Source organism: Brassica napus, chromosome C4, assembly GCF_020379485.1.
Source record: "Brassica napus cultivar Da-Ae chromosome C4, Da-Ae, whole genome shotgun sequence".
In the NCBI taxonomy this organism is placed as follows: domain Eukaryota; kingdom Viridiplantae; phylum Streptophyta; class Magnoliopsida; order Brassicales; family Brassicaceae; genus Brassica; species Brassica napus.
The window spans coordinates 54676979-54698582 of NC_063447.1; the positions used below are offsets into that span (position 1 = coordinate 54676979).

At 30.5% G+C, this 21604-nt stretch overlaps 3 protein-coding genes across 3 annotated transcripts; all 3 read left to right on the forward strand.

The window, feature by feature from the left end:
* The first annotated feature begins 4346 nt into the window (after nucleotides 1-4346).
* LOC106348366 (nitrilase 2-like) lies at nucleotides 4347-6395 on the forward strand. The gene is made up of 5 exons (XM_013788093.3): nucleotides 4347-4523; nucleotides 4594-4773; nucleotides 5242-5535; nucleotides 5624-5905; nucleotides 6011-6395. Exons 1-5 carry the CDS (start codon nucleotides 4391-4393, stop codon nucleotides 6172-6174), a joined length of 1053 nt encoding a protein of 350 aa, XP_013643547.1. The 5' UTR covers nucleotides 4347-4390; the 3' UTR covers nucleotides 6175-6395.
* A 1315-nt stretch (nucleotides 6396-7710) lies between these two features.
* LOC106406282 (aspartate aminotransferase, mitochondrial) lies at nucleotides 7711-10676 on the forward strand. The gene is made up of 10 exons (XM_013846905.3): nucleotides 7711-8052; nucleotides 8207-8292; nucleotides 8852-9058; nucleotides 9142-9247; nucleotides 9337-9441; nucleotides 9507-9679; nucleotides 9745-9904; nucleotides 10052-10147; nucleotides 10243-10337; nucleotides 10429-10676. The coding sequence occupies exons 1-10, from the start codon at nucleotides 7864-7866 to the stop codon at nucleotides 10499-10501; spliced, it is 1290 nt and encodes a 429-aa protein (XP_013702359.1). The 5' UTR covers nucleotides 7711-7863; the 3' UTR covers nucleotides 10502-10676.
* Nucleotides 10677-12512: 1836 nt separating this feature from the next.
* On the forward strand, nucleotides 12513-13637 carry LOC106405395 (F-box/kelch-repeat protein At4g38940). Its single transcript, XM_013845954.2, has one exon. The coding sequence runs from the start codon at nucleotides 12513-12515 to the stop codon at nucleotides 13635-13637; it is 1125 nt and encodes a 374-aa protein (XP_013701408.1).
* The last annotated feature ends 7967 nt before the right edge of the window (nucleotides 13638-21604 follow it).

The following is a 21604-nucleotide window of genomic DNA, read 5'->3' on the forward strand; positions in this document are numbered from 1 at the left end:
CCTTGAGTTTTCAGGTGTTTTCTTGGTATTGTTCAGTAAATTATTGGCACCATGACTCATACGTTATAATTAATTTGATGCAATAAACTTTGAATAAATAGACAAAAATTAATAAGCAACCCTTAACTACGTAAGAGCATCTCCAACCCACCCCTATATTTGCCTCTATATAGAAAAATCTACTCTAACTCACCTCTATTTCTTCTCCTATAATAGAGATTGCTATTTTTTCTTCTGTATGTAGGGAAAAAAATAGCATTCCTCTATAATAGAGAAGTATTTTTTTATTTACAAAATAGTCTTTTAACTTTTGTGATTATAAATAAAAAACATGTTTATGAAGAAATACAATTTTTACATATAAATGCACAGATTTTTATTTACATATTAATTTTAAATTTTTATAATTATAAATAAAATAAATAAAAAGATATCTAATTATTTTATGTTTACATACTAATTATTTTATTTTAAAGTCAGACTTTTTATTTAATGAATGATATCTAAAATTTTATATTGATAATTAAAACTATTAATTAAAATTTAATTATTAAAAGTTTAACATAATTTTACATATTGATAACATATTAAAATTAAACTTAAATATTGAAACAACTTAATAATTAAATATTAATCAATACAACATGTTGAAACAACTTAATACTCCGGTAAATTATTTCCGGATCCACAAAATTGTTAAAAGATTGTCCAAACGACGTGGGTGGAGGAGGAGTTTGCTGATTTTGTTGCTGGTGACTGCGTTTTTGTAAAATATGTGCTTTCTTTACTTGAAAATGTTCACGGACATTTAGATCTTCTATGGAATTTACGTCACAAAAAAAAAAAAAAATTCCTTCATCTGTTTTAAAGCAAAATTTTGTCCGTAAATCCCCAACTGATGTTTGTCTTTGTTCATTTGACTTCTTTAGGTTCTCTAAGAATTGTTTATTTCCTTCTTGTAGTGTATTGGAAGAGAAGCTCCACCACCAGAAGTCCAAATACAAGATGACGAAGATAATCTGTTCCAAGAGTTTATAAGTTGATTCAGAAAAATCAAGGATAAGAAAGTTTATTTCTCACTTCGAAATGCATTAATTGACCATTTATGAGAAAATATAGTAATGAGATGTTTAGATAATTTCTATTTTGTTTTATTATTATTTTCTAAATTTATTTGTAATAAAATGTTTAATTTAAATAATATTGCAATTTTATGAAAAAAATTAAAAGTTATAATAAATGGGTTAATTTGCAACATTTATAAGTTAAATGTGTTATTTATAAAATAAAATAAAAAGAATCTTTTAAGTATATTTTTTTATAGAAAAAGAAATAGAAAAATACATTAGAGAGAAACTCATCTCTATTATAGAGTTCTCTCGTAGAAGAAAAAATAGATGAATACATTCATGGTCAAATCATCCAACTCTGGTCTCTGAACTTGTTACTGTTGGTATCTAGCTAGCTCGCAATTCACTAAACAAAGACAACCGTCCTTGAATAAGTTGTTACTTAAGATGAGGGGGATCTAAATGAGTCAGAATTTGGAGTAACGAGAAATTGATAAATTTTATAGTCTAATAAAAACAAAAATTGCACATCTCAAAGCAAATTCAGATCTACCTAACAATTGAAAATAAACTGACACGTTTATTGGACCTTTCAACTATGCATACTAAACAAATCTACGCACTCTACAATGTAACAACCCAGATCTACCTAAACAGTTACAAAAATTGACTGTCTGATTGATTATTGGAGCTTTCAACTATACTATACAAATCTACGCACTCTACAATGTAACAAAACCAGATCTACCAAGTTTTAAGAAATTGACTGTCTGATTATTGGAGCTTTCAACTTTACTAAACAAATCTAGGCACTATAGTGTAAAATACAATGAACACTTTTAAGATGAGACTAGGCCTGGGCATTTCGGGTATCGGTTCGGTTCGGTTCGGGTATTTCGGGTTCTGGGTAGTTCGGATAGGGGCTAGAGGATCCATTTAGTACTTGACCTATTTTCGGTTCGGTTCGGTTCGGATAGTTTCGGGTTCGGTTCGGTTCGGATAGTAAATGTAGGAACCGGAAAATATCCGGAAAAAGTTCGGTTCTCATTTGGATCCGGTTCGGGTTCGGATAGTTCGGGTAGTTTGGATAATTTGGATAAAATATCGGTTATTTAGGGTAAAATATCAAATAATTATGATGATTTAGATAAAAAAAATGGATATTTCGGATTACTTTGGATATTTCAGATAAAACTATCTGGATAGTTTCAGATACTTTCGGGTAGTTTGGATACTTTATAATAATTTAGTTATCCTCAACTATTTTCAGATACTTTTAATAGAATTTTAAAATAAAAATATATATTTAGTGATGTTATATGTATATATAATTAATATTTTTATATATTCGGGTACCCGTTCGGTTCTCGGTTCGGTTCGGTTATTTCGGATATAAAAATATAGGAACCGTTCGGGTATTTGAGGGTATTAGTCCGGTTCCGGTTTCGGGTATTTCGGTTCGGTTCCGGTTCGGTTCTTCGGTTCCGGTTATTTTGCCCAGGCCTAGATGAGACGGAGAAAATATATGAACAGCTAATGAAACTTATATACATCTATTATTTTATGAAACTCAATATTCGATTTTATGAAATAAAAGTATAAAATTAATGAATCTTGATTGAAAGTGCTACTTGTATCTTCCAAAAAAAAAGTGCGACTTGTATCTTCGTGTAATAACATTGTCTTACTTTTCTATAATAAAATGTTTTTTTTTTAGAAATTTTTTTTCCAGTTTTGATGATACACATTACTTCTTATAGTTTTAATAACTCATTACTCATTAGCCACATCATAAGCACATCAATATCACCAAACAGTTAAATACATAGTTACACTAACGTGTATTTTAGCCAAAATTTAAAAGTTGAAATACATAATTTTAAAGTGTAAGAAAGTTTTAACATAAATGATAAATTATATCTAAATCAATACAAAAAATTGCTGTTGAGGTGGAATATTTTTGGATGAGCGGATGAAGATTAACATCTATGATTTTCATGTTCCCTCCTAAAAAGTAGATCTATAGATTTTAGATGTATATTTTTGTGTGTTTTGTTTTTGTGTTAGATTCACATGACATTATAAATTTAATTTAGTGTGATTATTTTTTGATTAAATTTATACAAATCTTATTTAAAAATATATATATTTTAACATTCTTGGATGATTTTTAACATCCAGAATAGTAGTAGACTTCGAATTTCATCACAAAATTATATTATCAGACTCTCAAAATTTTATGTATTAGAAGACTCTGTAACATATGAATTTAGGTTTAAGAAATTTCCTCGAATTGTTCCTAAACCATTTTAAATTTTTTTTTTTTTGAAAAAGTAAATTTTTGAAAAAATAAAAAATTGAATTCTTTTTTGAATTTTTTTATAAAATGAATTTCGAAAAAATAAATTTCAAACTTTTGAGTATATATCTATAAAATAGGGTATACTTGTCATTTTCCTTTTTTAATTAAAAAACGTTTATTCATTTTGACATTTGTGTATTATTTGCGATAAAAAATTGAAAACTTTTATATGATAGCATTTTTTAAAATTTTTTCACAAAACTAATATTCGATGAAGAAAATGACCAAAATAAGTTTTATTAAAGGGTAAAAATATATTTTTCACCTTAGGGTTAACTAATTCAGACTTACGGTTTAGAGTTAAAGGGTGAAATCTTGGGAATATGGTTTTAAATTTAAAAAAATAAAAAAATAAATATTAAAAATTTCAAAAATAAAAAATAATATTTTAGTTATTTTGTTTAGGTCTATTTTTGTGACAAAAATTTTAAAAGGGTTATTTGAGAGAATTGCTCTAAAAAAATTTAGGATTATTTTTAAAGTATTTCTCATGTATATATCGTTTTCTGAAGTTAATAATTTCTCTTTCATTGGATTTGAGTCCATACATTCACTCCTTCCTTCGAGACATTGACTCCTTCCTTTTCGAACCAATCAATTTTGGACATATATAAACCTAACACAAAAAGGCTGGATCTTTGTACATCAAGCACAAAATAATTTATACATTTTCTTGTCATTGTTGCTTTCTCAACAATTTACTTCATAAGTCATTTTTTCTGGGATCAAATTTCATAAGTCATTTGTATTATTTATAAACAAATATTTACGTGCACGGCTCTCCATATTGGCGGAGAAAACCATAGTGTTTTTTCTTTAATATTATCCATTGGTAAAAATATAACAAAAAAATCACGAGTTAAAAAAAAAAAAACCGATGGCAAAAAGTCTATATAAGGGTTGCCTGTCACATCTCCATGTATATCACCAAACTACAAAGTAAGAGAAACTAAGTGATATGTCTGGTAGTGAAGAAATGTCAAAAGCTCTCAACGCCACTACTCCGGGTTTTCCCGATATCCCATCTACCATCGTTCGAGCTACCATCGTCCAGGCCTCCACTGTCTATAACGATACTCCCAAAACTATTGGTAACTCACCTTTTCTTCTTCCTAAGAGTTTCCGTCAAAATAGTATCAAATGGTTTACTTGAGTTTGCAGAAAAGGCAGAGAAGTTTATTGCGGAGGCGGCTAGCGACGGAGCGCAGCTGGTGGTGTTCCCCGAAGCGTTTATCGCTGGCTATCCTCGTGGATATAGGTTCGGCATAGGAGTCGGTGTTCATAACGAAGCTGGTCGTGACTGTTTCCGTAGATATCATGCTTCTGCCATTGTGGTTCCTGGTAAAGGATCATGACATCTCTTTTAGTGTCCATCTTTTAAAAAAAAATCAGAATATATAAATTATTATTTAAATGTTTTATTGTCAACAAATTATTTATTTAAATGTTTGTTTTCAAAGTATACATCATGTTCGTCGTACTCTGTGCTTACGGATAGGTTCCAAAAATATAAATAAGTATGTAGTATTCAGGACTCCATACGTAAAAAGTAAAAACCTGGTAGAACTGTAATTATTGTATATAAATAAATCTCTAGTGTATTTCTGCTTATGAATATTTTAGATTGATTGTTTTTGGAGACAAGTATCTGATTAAATTAATGGTGACTGGTGTCAGAAATGAGTAAGCCAAATGTTAACTTTCATTTGCAAATGGAATAAATGGAGTGAGGCTTATAGTTCAACTGAGCACAGGGTTGGGTCAATAATAACTCCTTTTTGCACATTTGTTTGGGGGTTTTGGTGACAGGCCCTGAAGTAGACAAACTGGCAGAGATTGCTAGGAAATACAAAGTGTACTTGGTGATGGGAGCGATGGAGAAGGATGGGTATACACTCTATTGCACAGCCCTTTTCTTCAGTTCCGAAGGTCGCTTCTTGGGCAAGCACCGTAAAGTCATGCCAACATCTCTCGAACGTTGCATCTGGGGTTTCGGGGATGGATCAACCATCCCTGTCTACGACACTCCCCTTGGCAAACTCGGTGCTGCTATTTGCTGGGAAAATAGGATGCCCCTCTACAGAACTTCCTTGTACGGAAAAGGTAATTAAGACTCTCCTAAAAATCCCCTTTCTAATTAACTTCTAATGTAACACTCACTCCTAACATATTTTTGGGCTGCTTGCTGCAGGAATTGAATTATATTGTGCACCTACTGCTGACGGTTCCAAGGAATGGCAATCGTCGATGATGCACATTGCAATCGAGGGTGGATGTTTCGTGCTGTCGGCTTGCCAGTTCTGCCTGCGTAAAGATTTCCCTGACCATGCAGATTACTTGTTCACCGACTGGTACCCAGATCAACACCAAGAGGCTATTGTCTCCCAGGGCGGTAGTGTCATTATTTCACCATTGGGAAAGATTCTTGCCGGACCAAACTTTGAATCAGAGGGTCTCATCACGGCTGATCTTGGTATTTTGATGTTTATCTTAATTAGGCATCAGTACAGAAAATTATGAACCCTTTATACCTAATCATTTCGATAACATTATTCTTCTCTTTTTTTTTCTCATCTAGATCTTGGTGATGTCGCAAGAGCCAAGTTATACTTCGATGTGGTCGGGCATTACTCAAGGCCAGAGATATTTAACTTGACAGTAAATGAGACCCCAAAGAAACCGGTTACATTCGTATCCAAGTCGGTGAAAGCGGAGGATGACTCAGAGCCTCAAGACAAGTAATCAAAGATACAAAGGTCCTCTCCCCTCTCCACAACTACTGGAGTTTATGTCAGGCATGTGTTATTGTCAGTTCAAATAAATCTGTTTAAGTTTGTTTATCCTTATGTTCAATAATTTAAGAGACCTGGTTGGATATGGTTTGATCTATGGTGTCTGGATAAAACCATTCGGTTCTCTTCTCTTGTACTCCAATATTATGCAATTTATTTAAAGTTGAAATATGTTTTATATCTTAATATAAGTATTTTTTATTTGTTTTTTTGTCAAAGTCAAATATAAGTATCAAATCTAGAATTTGTGCAGAAATATCATGTAGACTTATTAATTCTTGGTGGGTTCTTATTTGATGTGGGCTTTGTATAATATGGATCAAAACCGAAAAAAAACTAAAGCCTTGGCTAAGTGTGTACTTTAGTTTGAAGAATCAGTTTAAAAAAGGGTTTAAATTAGTTACTTACAAAAATCAAAATTTGAACTAGTTATATTAAAAAAAATCGAAATTTAGTGAGAAAGACATATGGTCATCCGCCACTAGGTCTAACTGTCAACATATACTACATTTTAGTGGGTTATCAAATTGTATTTCATATCCACAATAGATACAAATCCATCTATTTAATCTGCAACAAGCTTCGGTTGGAGAGTTTTACTTAACTAATTTACTTCACCCATGAGAATTGGATATAACGGAAGGAAGCATGTGATTACCATTAAAACATTTAAACGTAATGTTATACAGCTTGCTTTTGAAATTAAGTAAACAATACTGGATATGTTTTTGGGCAAATCTCCAAAATAGCACATTTCTAAGTTTATATCACAAAAATAACACTCAAAACCTAAAATGACCAAAATAGCACATTTCTAAGTTTATTCTTTGAAAATTTTATTTTTTTTATTTTTCAAAATTTGAAATCTTATCCCCAAAACCTCATTTCTCAACTCTAAACCCTAAACCATAAACCCTAAACCCTAAACCATAAACCCTAAACCCTAAAATCTAAACCCTAAACCCTAAACTCTAAATCTTAAACCCTAAATTCTAAACCCTAAACCCTAAACCATAAACCCTAAACCCTAAAATCTAAACCCTAAACCCTAAACCCTAAACCCTAAACCCTAAAAAAAAAAAAATAAAAAAAAAAAATAGATTAGGCGGCCGCCTAGGCGGCTAGGCGGTCATTTAGGCGGCTAGGCGGCTATGCGGTCATTTAGGCGGTCTAGGCGGAAAAAATCGGATATCCGATTTTTTAAACCGATTTGGCATAAATCGGGGTGGAAGAGTGACGCGTAGCGCCTAGGCGGCCGATTTTCAGAACATGGGCTATGTAGGACGTGTCTATATTTGTCTAATTTTGAACCGTAGAATTATATTCGGAATTTTCAGGTAGTGGAAGATTGAAAAGAGCAACAAAACTGACACAAAAAAGACACATAAGTAACTCCAAAAAAAAAAACATTAATGTATAGTATTTACTTTTGTTGTTTTAAAGCATATTAATTTATTTTAAATAAGTAAATCTTATCTCTCGCGCACACAGTCCAAAGCCATCATCAAAGCAACTTGTGTCTCGTTCTCCCATTCGTCCTCATCTGCCCTTAACTTCGTACGAGTCGCCACCTCCTCATATAAAATCACTTCCAACGATTGTTCTCTTTTTTTTTTCTCTGTGCGTTTTGAGAGTTATTATGGCGATGATGGCGACGGCAATCCGTAACTCCGCTTCACGGGGGACGATGATGAGCCGTCAGATCTCGGGGTTGAGATCCATGTCTTCGTGGTGGAAGAACGTCGAGCCCGCTCCCAAAGATCCCATCCTCGGAGTCACCGAGGCCTTTCTCGCTGATCCTAGTCCCGACAAAGTTAACGTTGGTGTGGTGAGCCATCTCTCTTTCTCTCCAGATCTTAGCATATTTCATTTTGATCTTTTAGATCTTCCACTACCTGAATTGAATATCTGGATTTACTTATGGTTGATGAAGCTAATATATATATGTATGTATGTATTAATTAATTAAATGACATGGTTAGGGAGCATATCGAGATGATAATGGGAAGCCTGTTGTCTTGGAATGTGTCCGTGAAGCTGAGCGTAGGATCGCTGGCACCTCCTTCATGTAAAGATTCTTTTTTTTTTTTCAAAACATTTCCCTGAAAAAGTTGATTACTAAACTTGTGTAATTGGTAAAGTTCCTAACTTGTAGCTGAAGAAACGAATGTGTGTGCTTAATTAGCTTTCTTTCCTTTTCTTTCTTCTTTGATTCAAAAGAACTTTTTTTTTTAATTCATAGAGCTGAGAAGATGGTGGTTCATAGAGCTATGTTTTTTTTATTTTATTCATATAGCTGAAATGGTGGTTAACAATACAGCGTGTTAGAAACCGCAAGCCACATAAGTTATATATAGATTTGTGGAAATGATATTGTAGAGAAAAAAAAAAAATTTCTAGCTGTTTTGTTTCTGGAGCTGATGCTATCTTTTCTTTTGTCCTGTTCATACTCTTTTACTGACTTGAACCTCTGTTTCTTATCAAGTTATTGATTAACCAAAGCCTTTCAGTATTTTTCGAGTCTTCACATATGTTTTGTTGAGTGTGTTGTTGATTGTTTACATCATGTGAGTGAGATCACCATAAGACTGACTTGAACTATATCTATTTGTATTTATCGATTAAAGGGAGTATCTTCCGATGGGAGGGAGTGTCAAAATGGTGGACGAGACATTGAAGCTTGCCTATGGGGACAACTCTGAGTTTATCAAAGACAAAAGGATTGCTGCAGTTCAGTCTCTCTCCGGCACTGGAGCTTGCCGGCTCTTCGCAGACTTCCAGAAACGTTTCCGTCCCGATTCGCAGATCTACATTCCTGTACCAACCTGGTCCAAGTAAGTGTGGCCAAGCTTCTTTTGCTTTACCAAAGTAGGCGTTATAGCTTAATGCTATCTCTCTTTTTTTTTTGTGTGTACAGCCACCACAACATCTGGAGAGATGCACAAGTCACTCAAAAGACGTACCATTACTACCATCCAGAAACCAAGGGCTTGGATTTCTCAGGGTTGATGGATGATGTGAAGGTTAGCTAGCAACAACAACAACAACTTCTTCCACAAGCTTATTTACATCTAACTAATATTGATGATAACTTCCTAATTATTTCTCATAGAATGCTCCGCAAGGCTCCTTCTTCCTTCTCCACGCTTGTGCTCACAATCCTACTGGAGTAGACCCTACAGAGGAGCAATGGAGAGAGATCTCACAGCTATTCAAGGTGATAAAGTTCACCTTAATTATATTTGTCTATCATTCACTAACAGCAAGTTCTTATTTTTTCAGGCCAAAAACCATTTCGCATTCTTCGACATGGCCTATCAAGGCTTTGCAAGCGGTGACCCTGCGAGAGACGCCAAGTCCATCAGGATCTTTCTCGAGGACGGTCATCATATTGGAATCTCTCAGTCTTATGCTAAGAACATGGGACTCTACGGCCAGAGGGTCGGATGTCTCAGGTATTCATTATCGACTTGTATGAGAGAGCCTATGTAGTAGTCACTTACTCTGTCTTGTGCTGCAGCGTGCTTTGTGAAGATGAGAAGCAAGCCGTGACTGTGAAAAGCCAGTTGCAGCAACTAGCTAGACCAATGTACAGCAACCCACCTTTGCATGGAGCTCAAATAGTCTCAACCATTCTCGGAGACCCAGCGTTAAAAGGCCTCTGGCTAAAGGAAGTTAAGGTAAAAACATTATATTCCATGTTTGCATTAGCACACATTAGCTAAAACATGGAGACTCTTATCCTATGAAACACATTCTATCCCATATTCACTTTTTTTTTGTATTTGATGATTTAACTATATAGTTTAAAATTTGCAATGGAACAGGTCATGGCTGATCGGATAATTGGCATGAGAACTGCTTTGAGAGAAAGCTTAGAGAAGTTAGGATCGCCTCTATCATGGGAGCACGTAACCAAGCAGGTAAAAACCACAATACCTTTTCTTATAATTTATGAACTTTTGGCGTTTTTGATTCACACAATTACATAAACCATATCTATTTTGGGGGGGAACAGATTGGAATGTTCTGCTACAGTGGGATGACACCAGAACAGGTTGACCGTTTAACAAGCGAATATCACATCTATATGACCCGTAATGGTCGTATCAGGTAACTTCACTTCTTCCATTTATTGATTTTAATGCACTTCCAAGTGGTTAGCAAATCATTGAGGGTCTTGATTGATGGGTTTGGGTTGCAGTATGGCCGGTGTTACAACAGGAAACGTGGGATACCTTGCGAATGCTATACATGAAGTCACCAAGTCATCTTAAATTGTTTTACATGTCTCAAGTCGAGAGATAAATTTGTTTCTTTTTGAAAGAGTTAATAAGACAGAGGAAGCTTACAACATTTGTTCTTCTTCAATTGTTTTGGTGGGGACTGAAAGTCTTACCCACAAACAGTAACTTATCAGCGCAATAAAATTTTGAACCGCCTTTTAGTTGATTTCAAATGTTTTGACTGCTTATAAAATTATTGGAGGTTTAAGCTTAAGAACAGTTTGAAGATTGTGAGTTGTTGTTACCTGGATAGACTTGCCCCAAGTCATTTGACAGAGTGTCGCAGCAGAAGGACAAAGAAGGGGAAGTTTCCAAGGTAGTGAAACTTCAACTACAAACGACACAAGCAGGTTAACCGATAGATGCTCTGATTCCAATACAAGAACGTATTGGGAGCAGAAAGGGAAACAAAAATGTAGTTGGGCATGCCCTTGTAGTTTGGCAATGCTTTTGTAAAATAGAAGAAATTAATGCGACTAAAAGTACATAAAGAAATAGATGTATGCCGTATAGTAGTATGCTGAATGAATATATATAAATTATTAATAAGTATAAACATATAGCTTTTGAAGAACGTTGCTAATGCTACTTACTGTTGTTTTGTTATACCCCTACCAATGAGGTCTAAGCTGAAGATGAAGATAGAGGATTTGACCAACCAATCTATACCAGTAAAAAAAATTATTCTGTAAAATTAACATTTATATTTTACGTGATATATAACTGATAGGCCACTAAATTTATTTAAATTTTAAAAATTCATTACGAATATATTTGTCAATAATTTTAGGTCGATAAATACATGAAAATACATCCATTAAAGATACTCTATATATTATTATCTTAAAAATATTTTACAAATCCAAAAAAAATCTTGACTACGTTTAATTTTTTTCCTAATATTAAAACAGAAGTAATGAATCAATCCCTTAAAATCAGCAATAACAACTTTTCAAATTGAATTGCTAATTAAAACTTCACGATTATAATCTTTATCAATTCTCGCAAGTTAACAAAAAATAACCGTTATTTGTATTTAACTTTCGAAAACAAAGTATATTATACAAATAAATATCGTCAAACAAATCTTCTCAAACTTTCAAACTTACCTAATAAAAACAAAGTAACGTTCGATTAATAAATGACGCCAAGTAAGGTTACTAATCATAAATATGATGCGATCCACACCGTGTGATATCTATATACAACTATAAAAAAATAGGTTTGAGCTTATACTAATTTAACATAATTTTAAATAATAGTTAATAGATAACTACATGTATTTTCAAATAATCCAGAAATATATATTGAGCAAAGTAACATATTTTTATTTGGTACGAAATAGATTAAATTAACGGGTTGTTCTTTCATAATACGAAATTTCACTTCTTTAAATATAAATATATATATATATATATATATATTGAGTTTCATGATCAAATTATATAATTATACTGTAAATGAAAAATTAATACAAACCATATAATATCACCATCTACACCAAAATAAAATTATCAGTACATTCCAAATTTTGATTCCTACATATTTTTATACAGTAGAAAACATAAAATATAAAAAACAAATTAAAATATGATATACTTTTAAAACGGTTTTAATTTTAATAAACCACATAGTATATGTGTCAAAAAAAATTAATACAACAAAAAATTGAAAATTGAATTTTTTTATTAAAAAGTAATTATGCACTTTGAAAATACGGGTTAAAATATAATACAATTTTAAAAGTAAAATTGTTTCAAAGGTTTGTAATAAAGAGTTGAACGGTAAGTTATGGGACTAGACTTGTATAAAATAAAAATATTTAAAGTGTTAATTAGGTTTATCATCGTATATGTAAAATTATATTCCTTGGCAAAAAAAAATGTACAATGATATTAGGACAGTTCTATAAAAACGCGGCTACCCAAACTAGGGCTTCAGGCCTTCTCCCCCTATATTATGGTTTCTGCTTTCATTCCTTTTCTTTTTTTTGGGGGGTAAAATGTTAAGAAGAGGTTTTCTGCTTAGATCTAAAACGTCTTCCAAGACTCTGGCGCCAAAAGAGGTTCCACCCTCGGAACCACCGTTTCTGACGACGACGTCACTTCCCCATGACATCGTCGTTAACATCTTAGCCCGTGTTCCGAGATCCCACTATCCAAAGCTCTCCCTCGTCTCCAAGTACTTCCGATCGATCGTTAGGTCGCGTGAGATATACGCGAGACGATCCTCCTTGGGATGCACGGAGCACTGTCTCTACCTCATCCTCTCCAACCTAAGAACCAAGGAGAACCGTTGCTACATTCTCCTCCGGAACGGCAGTCACCGCCGCTTGGTCCTTGTCCCTTCGCTTCCCGCTTTGCCGCGCGGACCGTACCGTTCATGCTTCGCTGCGGCGGGCTCGAAGATATACATGTTTGGTGACGGTAACGACGGCAGTACGGCGCTAAGCATCGACTGTGAGTCTCACACCGTGCGATCTCTCCCTAGCATGCCTGAGCCTTTGGTTTACACAGTCGCTGACGTCATCGACGGGAGAATCTACGCCATTGGACGTGATAACAGGGACTTGGACAAGATGATGGTGGTGTTGTTCAACACAGAGACGCAAACGTGGGAGCCTGAGAAGACGACGTCTGATGTAGAGGCAGGTGACATGTATCATGGAAGTGTGGTGATGGCTGGTAAGATGTACACTAAAGATTTTGATAGCTCCTATGTTTACGAGCCAGAGGGGAGGAAATGGGGAACAGACGAGGTTATGAACTCTAAGGAGTGGAGGTATGGGTGCGTTGTTGATGATGTACTGTACTATTACGAATGTGAAGAAGATTGTGTGAAAGAGTTGAGAGCCTTTGATAGAAAGGAGAGGTGTTGGCGAGTGGTGAAAGGTTTGAAGGCATTGTTGGCGGAGACTAGAAGTTCACTGTGGTCAAAGACTGGGAGTTACGGTGGGAAACTAGCTTTGTTTTTTCCTAAAGGAGATGAAAGAAGAGGGGAGGAGATTTGGTGTGCAGAGATTTCGCTGGAGAGACGTCAAGGAGGGGAGATTTGGGGTAAAGTTGAGTGGTGCGGTCGTCTTGTGACTGGGTTTCAATTGAAGGAATCTCTAGATGTTGTTGTTTGATGATACCACAACTATCCTTCTGCTTCATATAAACTTGTCTTTTTTTTTTCTTTTTTTTTTTTTATAACAGTATTTCGTTTGTGCTTTCTTTTTATTGTTACCAACTTTCATCTTGGTGTGAAGATGTTTAGTCTTCTGTTACCGAGCTTATGATTGTTTGGAACCAGTAAGTTAAAACATTTGGTTATGTGTTCTTTTAGTTTTTTTCTTTCTATATTCTGTTTCTGGTAATCGAATTTAGAGAGTGAATAAAAACCACACCAGGAATTGTACATGAAAAGGTAAACATTGCAAACAAATATAGCAGAAGAATATCACAACACAAAAAGGAATATATCTTTGCAATAACCTCAAAAAAACCCTCTCTAGGGTAGTCATAAGGATCAAAGGGGAAAAAGAGTTGAAAGGCTTATAGATTAGGATGGTTGTTTCACCTCAGTATCTAACGGCTACCAGTCAGTCCCTCCTCGCCCTCTGCTAATTTTTTGGAGTAATCTAGCAGACTTCTGATTCTATTTTTTGCTCTCATTTGCGTTGTTAAGACGTAAAAAACTTAGAATTTTTGTTTCTTTTCCGCAACCTGAGAACCCTACTCTTCTGCCTCCAAAACATTTCCTATACCTTAATTAAGAGCGTAAGAAAGGTCCTTCAAAGCGTATGATATCTCTTCGGTTGTTGCCACATCACTTGAGTATATATCCTCAACCGTCTGCCTAAGTTCCTCCATTTGCTTTTCAAAATTTATATCGTTTACCGTTGGCTCAAAGCTCTGCGACATCTTCCAACATGTTCCATAATAATTGCATCCGTAGGTAGATCGGAAGAGTTTCATTCCTCAAGAATAACTGGCCTGATTTCTTCACTATCCAACCATCTTTTATCAAACTTGAAAGTTTTTTTTGCCCTCAGTGGCCTTACCAGAATGTCTGCATGGACCGGACAATGATCTGATCCCCATAACCTAAGTCGAACATATGAGTGCAAAAATGTATCGAGCCAGTTCTCATGTCCAACTGCAAGATCTAACCGACATCGGACTATCGATCATACTCCCTCTTTTTCAGAATGATCTGTTGTTTCATTAAAAAAATATATCTATTATATTATTTGAAAAGTCAGTTTTCTACGTGTCGCGCTCACGTTAATTGTTACGATGTTTGATTACATAGATACCATTAATAGACTAAAAATATTATAACTAATTGTCATTATTAATTTTTTTAACTTTTCGTTTTCTTTGTTATTATTCCAAATAATATATATAATAAAAGTAAACATTAGTTAGTGAACTATAAATTTTAAAAATGAAAATACTTATCATAGATAGTTTGATGAGAAATTCCTTACGATAGTCTTTTTAAGTTTTTATCATAAAAATAGCTCTCAATGAAAAAAATGACCAAAATAAGTTTTATTAAAGGGAAAAAATATATTTTTATCCTATGATTAACTAATCTAGACTTAGGGTTTAGAGTTAAGGAGTGTGGTTTTGGAGATAGGGTTTCAAATTTTTTAAAAATAACAAAAAAATATTAAAAATTTCAAAATAAAAAAGGGATATTTTGGTCATTTTTTTTTCTTGAGGGTTATTTTTGTGACAAAACTTAAAAATGGCTATTTAAGGAAAAGATTTTAGATTTTAAAATGAAAATATAGCACACACATAATTTGATTTCATAAAAAAGGAAAGTTCACAAAAATAATCTTAATATTAGAAATATATTCCTTTTAAAACATAATCTTAAATAACATAATATACATTTTAAAAGTAATAAAAATATTTTCTTTATATCAAGATAAAACATAATCTAAAGTATTTTAAAACTAATATTACTGAGTTTTTTACATATGTTTTGCGTAATAATTTTCTAAACAAAATTTAAAATCTATAAATTTTGTATAATAATAATTTCCCAAACAATTCAAAAAATTTGGTTTGATATTTATTCTAAATATTAAATAAGTTATTTTACAATTTAAGCTTAAGCAGACAACATTTATTAATAGAAAACAAAAATATTGTTTATTATAATTCTATTTTAATCAAATAATTACAGAAATATTTTTAAATATTATAAATCAATATTTTTATGCGAACTATAGATATTATACTTTACCATTATCAAAATTTATTTTTGTTTAAATCTTTATTTTGATTTTAAGTTTTAATTTATCGTGTTTAATTATTAATCCATAATATGAGTGAGAAAGAAAACACTATTTAGGGAAAAATATTCTATGATCCTATGTATATGTACTTGTATTTGTCATATCATGAAAAACATGACTTTTTGTATTTTTTATTTTTTAATTTACTTATATAAGAAATTTTTAGTTTTCCATAAAATGGATCTTGTTTAATACACTTATAAAGTTGATAGAAAATATATTTATAAGATATTTAATATAAATTTTATTAATGATTATTAATTGTATTTAAAATAATATTATATAAGTAAAATATAATTTATTGACATTTTTCTGTAATTATAAAATATTATAGTCAACTAAATATATGAAAATAATTAAAACATTTTAATAATACTAATTATAAAATATTTTTAGTCAATTAAACATATATCATTTTATGTTACTTAATTATTTTATATAATCATCTATGAAAAGAGATAGATATATATAAATGTTTCTATTACTTTGAATGTTTTTCTTATTGTTTAAAATTATCTATGAAAATAAATAATATTTTTTTCTAAGATCAAGGTTATCTGTGTAAATTGTTTTTAATGAAATCACATTATATACAAATTTATATTACTTCAAAAGTATATTTTATGTTATTTAAAAATATTTTTTAAATGTAATATTACTATTTTGTAAACTTTCTTTTTTCAATTTTTCTTTGTTTTTAACTTTATATGAAAATTCCTTTTTATTATATGTATATGTTTATTGGAAAAATTTTAAAAGGAAACTAAATAAAAATATAAATAATAGTATTTTAAATGTAATACTTTTAATTCATGAAGGGTGTCAGTGTAATCTACCACCGTGAGAGTTAACGTGAAAGCGACACATAGGAAATTGACTACTTAAATAATATTATACTAGGTGATTTTCTCGTGCTCATGCACGAATATAAATATTTATAAAATAAATATACAATAATAATTAATTGTTATTAATATATAATTTGTATGCACAATTTATATTAATAATATTATATTACTTTAATTAGACATATGATTTTAGATATGTTATATCTAGTCGTTTTTGTTGTTTTTATAGTCGATTTAGTTATCATTTGCGTATTTTAGATTGCATATATTTCTCTGAATTCAACGGTAATATTTTAAATATATTAAAATCATGATTATTTTTCTTATTTGCATTTACGTTGGTTGTTGTCTTAGATATGTAAATATATTTGAGTAAGATTATGTATAACTTAAGATATATTATGCTTAAAATAAAATATAAAATAAACTAAATTGCCTAATTCCAAATTATGTAAATTAATATAAGGATAATATTTTACAATCTCATGCATATATATATAAATTTTACAAAATAACTAAATTATAATAGTTGGTTAATATTTTATTTTCATATGTTAATATGTTTTGAGTCATCCTATAATTTACATTTATAAAATAAATTAGTATAATAAAAATATATAGTTAAATCTATGATCTTAGATATAAGTTGGATTAGTCGGGTAACTCATGTTGTGAGTATATTGAGTTACATATATTCTTTCAAATTCAAACTGAACTATAATTTTTTATTATAATTACGTAAAATCAAATTATTTTTATTTATCGTTTAAATGTGCATGTAGTTTCATAATATTTATCAAATTATATATTGATTTGTTTTAAAACAAAATATCAGAAAATAAAGCAATGATCAATATGAAATTACATACATAAGTAACTAATAAATATTTAGAAACTCAAGAACACTTATCAATATTTATAATAATTAAAATATTTGATAAATTCTAAATAATTTTATGTCTTAGATTTATTAAATGGTAAACTAAAATTTATTTTAAATAATCTTAAAAATAAGAATTAAAATTTGTTTTGGTATTTTAACTATAGTCATATTAAGTTCTACAAACATAAAAACATAAAATTTAAAACCAAATTTAATATTATGAAAACAAATAATTTTAATAAAGATAAAATATAATATATCTACCTCATTAAAGTATATAGTGTTACATTATTTTAAAATATTTTACAATTATTTGATCAAAATATATTTATTGTTAATTCATTTTATTTTTTTAATATATCTTAAAAATAAGCAGTATAAGTGTGATTTTATTTTAAAAATCTTAGTATATAAGTAAAATAAAGTTTATAGATTTTTTTTACTCTAATTGAAAGATATTATTGTCAACTAAATATATGAAAAAATAAATAACACAATTCAATAATACTAATTATAAACTATTTTTACTCAATTAAACATATATCAGTTTATGTTACTTAGTTTTTTAATGTAATCATCTAAGAAAATAGATAGATATATAAAAATTATTTCTATTACTTTGAAATATATATTTTTGCATTGTTTAAAATTATGTTTTTAAAGAAATAATATTTTTTTTTCTAATATCAAGATTATGTGTGTGAATGTTTTTTATGAAATCACATTATATGCAAATATATATTTTCATCTAAAAAATATAGATATAAAGAAATATTTTATTACTCAAAGTATATTTTATGTTATTTAATTTTTATTTTAAAATTAAATATTTCTATTTTGTGAACTTTTTTTTAATGAAATCATATTATCTATACATATATTTTCGTTTTTTAATTTGTTTTTAAAACTTTATGAATGTTTCCTTTTTATTATATATGTTATTTGGAAAATTTTAAAAAGAAAACTAAATAAAAAAATCAATAATAGTATTTAAACTTTATAAATGTTTCCTTTTTATTATATATGTTATTTGGAAAATTTTAAAAAGGTAACTAAATAAAAAATTCAATAATAGTATTTAAATGTAATATTTTAATTCATTAAGGGTATCAGTGTAATCAACTATCGTGAAAATTAACGTGAGCACGACACATAAGAAACTGACTTTTTTATTTTATTAATTCAAAAGTATATTTTATGTTATTTAAAAATAATTTTTAAATGGAATATTTATATTTTTGTGAACTTTTCTTTTTAATGAAATCATATTATATATACATAATTTTCGTTTTTAATTTGTTTTTAAAGCTTTACAAATGTTTCCTTTTTATTATATATGTTATTTGGAAAATTTTAAAAAGAAAACAAAATAAAAAATTCAGTAATAGTATTTAAATGTAATGTTTTTAATTCATTAAGGGTATCAATGTAATCAACCATCGTGAGAGTTAACATGAGCGCGACACATAAGAAAGTGACTTCTGAAATAATATTATAGAGATAAAAAAGGAAAGTTCACAAGAATAATCTTAATATTAGAAATATATTCCTTTTAAAACATAATCTTAAATAACATAATATACATTTTAAAAGTAATAAAAATATTTTCTTTATATCAAGATATAATTCTCAGATGATCAAAACTAACTTAGATAACATAAGATAAACTGAAATTTCTTAAACGAACTAAAGTATTTTAAAACTAATATTGCTGAGTTTTTTTACATTTGTTTTGCATAATAATTTTCTAAACAAAATTTAAAATCTATAAATTTGTATAATAATAATTTCCCAAACAATTCACAAAATTTGGTTTGGTATTTATTTTAAATATTAAATAAGTTATTTTACAATTTAATCTTAAGCAAGATAACATTTGTTAATAGAAAACAAAAATATTATTTATTATAATTCTATTTTAATAAAATAATTACAGAAATATTTTTAAATATTATATGCGAACTATAGATATTATACTTTACCGTTATCAAAACTTATTTTTGCTTAATCTTTAGTTTGATTTTAAGTTTTAATTTATCGTACCACCCAATGTCTCCTTAATAAGAACACCCACACTAAACTGAATTGTAATGTCTAAAATTATTAATATAGTTTTCAATTTATCGTTTATACATCAAAAATATAAATTACTTAAAATTTAAAATATTTAATTATATAGTAAATATTGAATTCCATTCATTATTAGCTTTCAAAATTATATTGGTTATGCTCTTTTATACAACTTCGTATTGATCATCACTATCAATTTTTCTTATTGTGTTTTTTTTTTTAAATCAACATCAAATATACAAAAAAATGAAAATATATTTACACATTGTAGATGAATAACCAAACTCGTGCACTGAATGAAACTGATCTTATTTGGTTTAATTAAAACAAAAAAAAATAGATGTATTCCAAATTAAAAACATATATCTAACTCAGTATACCAATAAATGAATAAATGGACCAATCCATTATTTTACACCCAAAATTAAAAATCTAATTATAGGAATAATTATAGTAATAACACCAAAAAATAAATGCAATATAATATACGCAAATAATAATTAAACCGACTAGACATTATATATCTAAAATCATATATCTAATTAAAATAACATAATAATATTATACAAGATCATACATATAAATAATTTAAAATTTACAATAAAATTGTAATCAATTAGTATTATATATTATTTTGTTGATATTTATATCCTAAGAAAAACTCGATATATATTAGGACTTAGGAGTCGTATAAAACGCGCGCTATCCAAACTAGCTAGCTAGAGCTTTGGACTTCTGCTCTACCTGTTAGGGTTGCGTGATAGTTGATCTAAAGATTTCTTCCAAATTATGGAAAAAGAGGAACAATCATCCGAACCACCGTCTCTGACTGCATCACTTCCCCATGACCTCGTCGTTGACATCTTAGCTCGTGTATCAAGATCCGACTATCCAGCGCTCTCCCACGTTGATGATGTATTGTACTATTATGAATTAGTTTATAGGAAAGAGTTAAAAGCGTATGATAGAAAGCAGAGGTGTTGGAAAGTGGTGAAAGGTTTGGAGGCATTTTTGTCGACAAGTTTAATGTGGTCATACTTACACACTGCGAGTTACGGTGGGAAACTAGCTTTGTTTTTTCCTCAAAGTCAAGAAATCTGGTGTGCGGAGATTTCGCTGGAAAGATCTCAAGGAGGTGAGATTTGGGGTAAAGTTGAGTGGTGCGATTGTCTTGTGACGTCCGAGAGGAAGTTTCGATATAGCAAATCTCTAGAAGTTTTTGTGTGATACCACAACTCTCCTTCTGTTTCATATAAACTTGTGCTATTTTTTTTTTCGTAACAATATTTCGTTTGTCTTCTTAAGCTTTCTTTTCATTGTTACCAAATTAGTGTGAAGATTCTTAGCCTTCTGTTGCCGATATAGGATTTGTTTGGAAATTGGAATAACCATTAAGAGTATCTGCATCGCTAAAGTTTTTTTTTTTTTTTCTGACTAAAAAAAAGTGTACCAATCGCGGGCTGCCATGTGTCGGTGGGGCCCGCAAACAGTGCAAAAGACGCACAGCACACCTTTCTTATTGTGCACACTTTGTATACCATTTTTTGCAAAATCGTGGCCCCCCCCTTTAGATATGCGTAGAGACGCGCGATGCAGATGCTCTAAGTTACCAGAAATTGTACATGAAAAGGTAATCATTTCTAAACAAATATAGCAGAAGAATATCGCAACACAAAAAAGGAATATATCTTTGCAAAAACCTCAAACTCACTCTCAAAGGATCGCAGGAGGGTATGGATCTTGGATCTCTTCAACGGCGGTTGGCTCTTGGATCTCTCCTGTGTCGGAGTGTTCAAGTTCCTCTCTTTCTGTTGTTAGGTGAGTTTCGTGGGTCGTTGATCCGAAGGCGAGTCTGGAAGTCCAGTTCACAGGAGGGTATGGCTCTGGGTTTATGTTAAGGCTCGTTTGGTTAGATAGGCGGTGGCTCCAGTTGTCCATGGCCGGTTGGTAGGCTGCTTGTGGAGCTACATCACCTCGTTCTCTCCTCTCACGGCTTC

Bases quoted from the DNA above. Each gene is read 5' to 3' on its own strand.
- LOC106405395 (XM_013845954.2), top strand. From the start codon at position 12,513: ATGTTAAGAAGAGGTTTTCTGCTTAGATCTAAAACGTCTTCCAAGACT.
- LOC106406282 (XM_013846905.3), top strand. From the start codon at position 7,864: ATGGCGATGATGGCGACGGCAATCCGTAACTCCGCTTCACGGGGGACG. The intron at 10,148-10,242 runs GTAAAAACCACA...GGGGGGGAACAG, and splicing joins GGGAGCACGTAACCAAGCAG to ATTGGAATGTTCTGCTACAG. The intron at 10,338-10,428 runs GTAACTTCACTT...TTTGGGTTGCAG, and splicing joins ACCCGTAATGGTCGTATCAG to TATGGCCGGTGTTACAACAG.
- LOC106348366 (XM_013788093.3), top strand. From the start codon at position 4,391: ATGTCTGGTAGTGAAGAAATGTCAAAAGCTCTCAACGCCACTACTCCG. The intron at 4,524-4,593 runs GTAACTCACCTT...TTGAGTTTGCAG, and splicing joins CGATACTCCCAAAACTATTG to AAAAGGCAGAGAAGTTTATT. The intron at 5,536-5,623 runs GTAATTAAGACT...TGCTTGCTGCAG, and splicing joins AACTTCCTTGTACGGAAAAG to GAATTGAATTATATTGTGCA.